This window comes from Cebus imitator, unplaced genomic scaffold (genome assembly GCF_001604975.1).
Source record: "Cebus imitator isolate Cc_AM_T3 unplaced genomic scaffold, Cebus_imitator-1.0 Scaffold117, whole genome shotgun sequence".
NCBI classification, from domain to species: Eukaryota; Metazoa; Chordata; class Mammalia; order Primates; family Cebidae; genus Cebus; species Cebus imitator.
The window spans coordinates 3,541,577-3,548,671 of record NW_016107432.1 but is presented as its reverse complement, the minus strand read 5'-3'; the positions used below and the strand labels follow the sequence as shown (position 1 = coordinate 3,548,671).

The window sequence follows — 7,095 nt, the reverse complement described above, 5'->3', positions numbered from 1 at the left end:
TATTTTTAGTAGAGACGGGGTTTCACCATGTTGACCAGGATGGTCTCGATCTCTTGACCTCGTGATCCACCCGCCTTGGCCTCCCAAAGTGCTGGGATTACAGGCTTGAGCTACCGCGCCTGGCCTGCCCCGCTAGTTTTATATTTTTTGTAGAGATAGGGTTTCTCCATGTTGGTCAGGCTGTTGAACTCCTGATCTCAGGTGATCTGCCAGCCTCTGCCTCCCAAAGTGCTGGGATTACAGGCGTGAGGCACCGCGCTCGGCCGGCTTCCTGGAATATTAAGGCTCATTTCTCACTCATATACATACCCTTCATTCACAGTCCGAGCAGGTTGTCTGAGCAAGCCTCGCTCAGCTGGATTTTGCATGTGCTGTCGGCCAGCTCCCCAGTCTAGAATGTTCTGTCCGTGCTTTCCTCAGAAGAAACCTGCAGGGATGGGAGGGCGCTCACCAGAGGCAGCAAGGGGTCTAGGTCTCAGTGCTTCTCACACTGGCCTTCTTGCCTGACCTGTGCATGGAGCTTGCTGTGGCCATCTCTGTCCCTGCCCATGCCCTGTGGGCTCTGTGGCTCGGCCGGGCTGGCCTCTTCCTCCTTTGGCAGGAGGGAGATTCTTTGCTCTGCCTGGCTGCCTGTTTGCACACGTGCTATGCTGTACTCCAGGCACCACCAGGCCCTTGGGGAGCCCTCCCCACCCCTGGCTGCTGCCTGGCCCTGCTGCAGAGTGACCCAGTGGCCAGGGCCGCCTTGGCTGTGAGGGGACCATATGAGCCCCTCCCACATGGTGGATGGAGCTTGAGCTTTCACAAGAGAGAAAACCAGTGTTTGAGTTTGACAAAAACCAGAGGCCTTGGCAAGGAGTAGGTACGGATGTGGCTGAGATGGGGCCCTGGGCGTTTGCTGAGCCACTGCAGGTTGGCTTGTAGGAGGCTTCCCTGACCTTTCAGGGTTTTACTGGCTTCCAGTGGCTGAGTTAATCCACGTCAGGTGCCAGAGACTCTCCGGCTGTCAGCCAGGGCCGGTGCACCCCTAGACTGATGGAAGGGTCTCGCACACAGTTTGAAAGGCCTCTGTACTCTGGAGCCTGGTTTAGAATTTGAAGGTGTGATCTTTGTGTTTTGAACAAGAGTTTTGTGTTTCAATGCTCAGGTGGAGGTGACCTTCCAACTGCAGTGATGATAGCAGAAGCTGGGACTGAGCCCGGGGCCTGGTGCCCAGGGGTGGGGTGGAGGTGGACGGGCGGCACAGTCCAGGCCAGCACCAGCCCAGGAGCCTCGGTTTCCACCGTCTCTACAGCGCGCGGCCCCTTCGGCCCTGTGCGGCCTTTGCTGGCGGTGTTGGGTGCTTGGCTCTGCAGCTGCCGTGTCTGTGGGCAGCAGTGGTTTCTCTCCACTGACCGTGTCATCAGAGGCTTTCAGAGCCCACTCATTTCAGGCTCTAGCCTCACAGTTGTGCCCGTGAGGGCGAGTCACGCGCCCGAGGCCTCGTCGTGGCTCTTGCGCCATCTGTTGGGTCAGAGCCGTCAGTCCTGAGGGTCAACTCTGAATCAAAACAGTGCTGTGGTTCGAAGTGGAAGGAAACTGGCCCCTGAAGGTGTATAACTTCCCCGCCACCTCCAGTGCATTCGTGGTTCGGCCTGGCGGTGCCGTGGACAACAGGCCATCCTGTGTGGGCAGCCCGGCAGCAGCCAGGCTGCAAAGTCATGGTTGAGACCCGGTCTCCATATGATCCAGCAGGAGCCTGGAGGCCAGCCACATCCTCAGGGTGGGCCTGGGGCTTGCACATACAAGTGATGCTGATGGGAAAATTCACTTTGATTTGAATGAAAAAGAAATTATGCATCCTTATTTTGTGACCAAAACATGTGGCCAATTATATCTTTAAAGATTTGAGTGAAGTGGGGCATGGTGGCTCATGGTTGTAATATCAGCACTCTGGGAGACTGAGGTGGGAGGATTGTTTGAGCCCAGGAGTTGGAGACCAGCCTGGGCAACAAAGCAAGACCCCACTGCTGCAAAAAATATGAAGGTTAGACGGGCACGATGGTGTATGCCTGTGGTCTCAGCCCCTCGGGAGGCTGAGGTAGGAGAATCGCTTGAGCTGGGAGCTGGAGACAGCAGTGAGCTGTGATGGCACCACCGCACTCCAGCTGGGTGCGGTGCGACCCTGTCTCAAAAAGAAAAAAAAGTTATTCTTTAGAATTTTACTTCTCAGTGATTCACTTTTTATAGGAGAACCACAGAGACAGAAAATACGTCATTTTGTCTTTTAGAGCCCAATAATGTCCTTAGAAAAAAGGAGCTCTGTCCCCAAGGCCCATGTGCCTTTATAAAAAACAGTTGCTGGGAAGTGTTTTATTTTTTTTGAGACAGAGTTTCACTCTTGTTGCCCAGGCTGGAGTGCAATGGCATGATTTCGGCTCACCACAACCTCTGCCTCCCGGGTTCAAGCTATTCTCCTGCCTCAGCCTCCCGAGTAGCTGGGATTACAGGTATGCTCCACCATGCCCAGCTAATTTTTTATATTTTTAGTAGAGACGGGGTCTCTCCATGTTGGTCAGGCTGGTTTTGAACTCCCAACCTCAGATGATTTGCCTGCCTTGGCCTCCTAAAGTGTTGGGATTACAGGCGTGAGCCACGGCGCCCAGCAGGGAAGTGTTTTCGGTTCCTGTCTGTGGAGCGTTTTCTTGCTCTGGATGAAGGTGGTCTGGGGAGTTTCTTGGGTCCTGTGGAGTTGGCGAGCTTGTTCTCTAGGTTATAATTTTAAGTGGCCGGGGTTGTGTCAGTGTGGCCTGTGCCTTGTCGTTGGCATCATGGTGCCCTGTGCCCTGCAGGCGTGGCCAGTGGCACCCACGTGCCCTCACAAGCCTGAGCCACGAGGCGAGGTGTCTGAGGCCAGCGTGGGTATGGTCCAGGAGGGTAGCCTTGACCCTGAGGGGGCCTGGAGGTGTCCCAGGAGTGGGGCTCAGTAGGAAGGCTGCTCACGGTGGAGGTGCACGTGTGGCATGGATGGTGCTAGGCACCACAGGTGGGGGTCTTAAGGCAAGGACTAGGAGGTGGCAGGGGTAGGGCCCAGGCGTGCTGAGGGGCTGCTGCCCTGGCCATGGCCTTGGACTCATGCCCCAACTGGACCCGCCTGCTGGGTCTCAGGACCCTGGAGACGCCTGGGTGGGTGGAGACTCTGCCAGCAGCTCAGAGCACTCCAGTTGGTGGGTGCATCCTGGGGGAGCCCCTATCCCTCATAGGCCTTGGGAAGGGGGCTGCTGAGATTTGGCCAGGGCCAGAGTGAGAAGGGGGTGGTGGCAGCACCTCCAGAGAGCAGAGGGAGTGCCAGGGCCTGACACTCAGGGCCCTGCTGTGGGCAGGCCTGGGCATGGCATGGGGGGCTGGAAGCTGCCTGCCTGGGATGAGGGTGGGCTTTGCCCAGGGAGCTCCTGTGTGTGCACCTGTCGCATGTATTTTGAGATGAGAAAGATTTGTATGCATTTCTATTTGCGTAACTATCAGGGGAGTAGGTGCGAGGATGGAGAAGGTGGGAGGTACGCCTGGCGGGCCCCTGAGGATGTGGACGAGGTGGGGCACCAGGGGCCTGATGGGCACAGGTCAGGGAGAGATGGAGCCACTGCAGGGCCTCAGAGGCGGCTGTGAGGTGTCTTCTGAGAGCCCCCTGGGTGGGCTGTTGTCGGAAGTGGAGGCACTAGGTACCCTCCTCGGCCAGCCCACTGTGGCTGGGACAAGGCTGTCACCTGTGAGCCCCGGGTGTCTGGGGGGCTTGCTCAGGTGTTAGGTGCCCACCAGCCTGGTCTGTCGGGGCTGGGCAGGGCCAGGCTGTGTGTCTCTGGTACCAGCTGGGAGGGGGCCGAGGAAAGCTGAGGGACCAGCTGGTTGGGCCGGGGTGGGCGTGGGCAGGATCTGAAGAAGGGGCCCCAAGGGCTGTGGCCAGTCTAGAGAGGACGACTGCTTTGTGTGGTCTTGGGGGTGGCCAGACCCCTAGCACATGGACCCCTCGACGGGTCGGTGGGTTGCTGCCTCCCAGGTGACCTGCTGGGAATGCTTTAAGCCTGTATCTTTTCTATTGCAGACTTTAAAAAATTCAAAAAGCCTTTGTTCCCTCAATTACGAAGATGACGACGAGGATGACTCCCCAGTGAAGACGGTTCTGACCGCTCCATGTGACTCGCGGGGCCTCCCGGCCATTGCCATGTCTGGCTGCAGCCAGAGGGGCTGCAGGACCAGCCCCGGCCGGTGGGCCTCGAGGGAGTCTGTGGCCGGTGATGGCTCCAGCAGGAACAACGGGGACCCCAGTGATGGGGACAGCGCCGGGGAGGAGGGTGTCTTCCCCCGGGCCCGAGAGGAGCTGGACCTGGAGCAGATAGAGAAGAACTGAGGCTGGGGGGAGCTGTTTGGGGCAGCGGGTGCCGCCCCCACCTGCCCTGGTGCACAGAGTAGGCCTCACGCTACTTTGAACACTGAGGCATGATTTTCATTCCGCTTTTCCTAAAGAAGTATTTTGCATTTTTATGGCTTTTGCAGTTCGGGAGAGAGCTTCTCTATTTTGGATGCATTTCAGAAGGGCGTTCTATTAAACATGAATCTGCAAATAGATTAGCACGGGTCTGTGTTCCTCATGAAAAGCCTGCCATGCAGGGCGCCTTGCGTGCTTTAGTTGCTGGGAAAGCCCAGGCCTGGTGGTGAGGGCCCCGCTGGCCCTGTGCGTCCCTCCCTCCAGAGGGTCACGACGCTTGGGGCTTGTGCCAGGGCATCTGTGCCCGTGAATCTTGTCACCCACATGCCAGTGAACTGCCAGCTGTGGCTGCCTGGCTTTCCACTGGTAACGGGGAGACCATTTGGGGCAAGCCGAGCTGCCATGAGTCCATGGTTCCTGTGGCCTGGGAAGGCCTGGGCGCCTTTGGGTGGGGTGTGGCGCCAGGCCTTTGGGAAGGCCGTCCTGCTGGCAGCACCCACTCTGTGAATTTAATAAAAGGCGCTTGCTATGCACTATGACTCTGATGAATTTTCATTTTCACCAGTTGAAGTGGACCTGGCTTCGCCTCAGGCCTCTGGTCTGGCTCAGCACCAGACGGGGCAAGGGACTTTGTTCTTCATCCTGCACTTTTATTTATTTATTTATTGAGATGGAGTTTCCTCTTGTTACCCAGGCTGGAGTGCAATGGCGCGATCTCAGCTCACTGCAACCTCCGTCTCCTGGGTTCAAGCAATTCTCCTGCCTCAGCCTCCCGAGTAGCTGGGACTACAGGCATGCACCACCATGCCTAGCTAATTTTTGTATTTTTAGTAGAGACAGGATTTCACCATGTTGACCAGGATGGTCTCGATCTCTTGACCTCGTGATCCACCCGTCTCGGCCTCCCAAAGTGCTGGGATTATAGGCGTGAGCCACTGTGTCCAGCCCATCCTGCACTTTTAATAAAATCATAGGGGTTTCGGGTTTGCGATAGCAAAAGAAAACATTAACAATTTTGGGGAATTTTCTTGATTTTTTTTCCCCCAAGAAAATTCATGGAAAGGTATTGAAGTTGATGAGTACCACTTTCTTAACTGACGTGGGCCGCAGATCAAAGGTGGGCACAGGTGGCGAGTGGTGTGGTTTTGGATCAGCTCTACTGGGGCCGAGCTGCCCTGGTGAAAGATTCTGGCTTGGGTGACTCTTCTGTCTCTGCCCTGTGAGATGGAGGATGGGGCTGGGGGATTTGGGGCCTTAGTAAGCAGGAGCCCTGCCCAGGTCCCGCCCTCCTCCGCTGGGGCAGTGCCTACTCCTGCTGTGCTGGCTTGGGATCAGGAGCCCCTCTGTCCTTGGCAGGCCCTGGGTGGCTCCTGTGCTGAGGCGGACAGAGCAGGGGTTTGAGAGATGGGAGCCAGTTGGCCCCCGAAGTGTGGAGAGGCTTCGGGATCCTGAGAGTGTCAGCTGCTCCCCAGAGCCACCCCTGGCCCCACGTGGAGGGAAGGGAGGCCTCTGGCGCTGGACTTTGATGCAGTTGCCAGGCTGCATGGGGAGGTTGTGTTTTGGGTAAATTTGTGGAGATCAATCCTGGGTGACATAGCAAAAGCCAGTGGCTTGCATAGTCAGCTCACCGTGCAGGGTGATGGGATGTGGAGTGAGGCGAGCGGTGCTCTGAGATGACTTCATAAGGGCAGGGTCCTTCAGAGCCCGGCTGTGGGGCTGTAGTGACCTCCAGGGCACTGGCCCCTGGCCTGTGGGACACGGCAGCCTGGACAGCCGTGGAGATGGGGCTGTGGGGCTGTCTTGGTGGTGTCATGCCTGCCAGGTCCCACTGGGCCCTCTGCTGCAGGCCGGGGAGGGCGTCAGAGACAAAGCAGGGCGTGTGGCTGTGACTGCAGAGGGCCCTGTGGTCCCCACCCGGGCCTGGACCCTCTGGGACAGGTGGGGCCCTGCTCTCTTCCTGCAGTCACTCCAGAGCACGGCTGTGAGGCCACCCGTCGTCCCCTCCCGCTGGATGGTGACCCAGGTTTGGGAGATCCGTCCACTGTGTCACCTGAATCTGGAACACTTCCCAGCAGCCCTCACCACCTGAGTCCCTTTCAAGGACAGGCAGGAGGAGGGGGCCCATGACTCTGCTCCCACCGGGGCCCTCACCAGCTCTGAGCCTGGCCTGGGTGTGTGGGAGCCAGGGGATGTGAGGTGAGCTGGCATCTGTGTGTGGAGTCACCGCCCCACCTCTCACCCTCCGACTCCCCCCTTCCCTCGATGAGGCCCCCAGGGCTCCCCTGCCCGTCTCACCTCCTACCCTAGCTCACCTCATCCTTCCCCAAACCTCCAGCTCTCCTGGGCTGGTTATGAGGCTGAGCCTCGGTGCCCTTGGGGTAGGTAGTCTGGGACCTGGGGTGTCTGGTGGGGTGGGGCCCCTGTCGGGCAGTGCGGTCAGTTCTTCTGCAGTGCAGACCTGCTGTGTCCTCTGCGGGTGGGGAGACTGAGGGGGAAGGTTCAGGGCACCCTTGGGTCCCTCGTCTGCCAGGCACAGGGTGGCGTGTGTGTGCTGGGAGTGAGCTCACAGCCCGGCCCCCGGAGCTTGTCCCCAAGGGTGTATTTTCCCTGGGCGTGTCTGTATGTCTCCTGAG

At 58.2% G+C, this 7,095-nt stretch overlaps 1 protein-coding gene across 3 annotated transcripts in view; it reads left to right on the top strand.

Moving 5' to 3' along the window:
* Positions 1–5,001, top strand: part of FAM53A (family with sequence similarity 53 member A) — a 26,244-nt gene extending 21,243 nt beyond the window's left edge. For all 3 annotated transcript variants that reach the window (XM_017538985.2, XM_037742169.1, XM_017538984.2), the window contains exon 5: positions 4,079–5,001. In XM_017538985.2, coding sequence (XP_017394474.1) covers positions 4,079–4,384 — 306 coding nt within the window. In that variant the 3' untranslated portion in view covers positions 4,385–5,001. The remainder of the gene's footprint in view (positions 1–4,078) is intronic.
* The last annotated feature ends 2,094 nt before the right edge of the window (positions 5,002–7,095 follow it).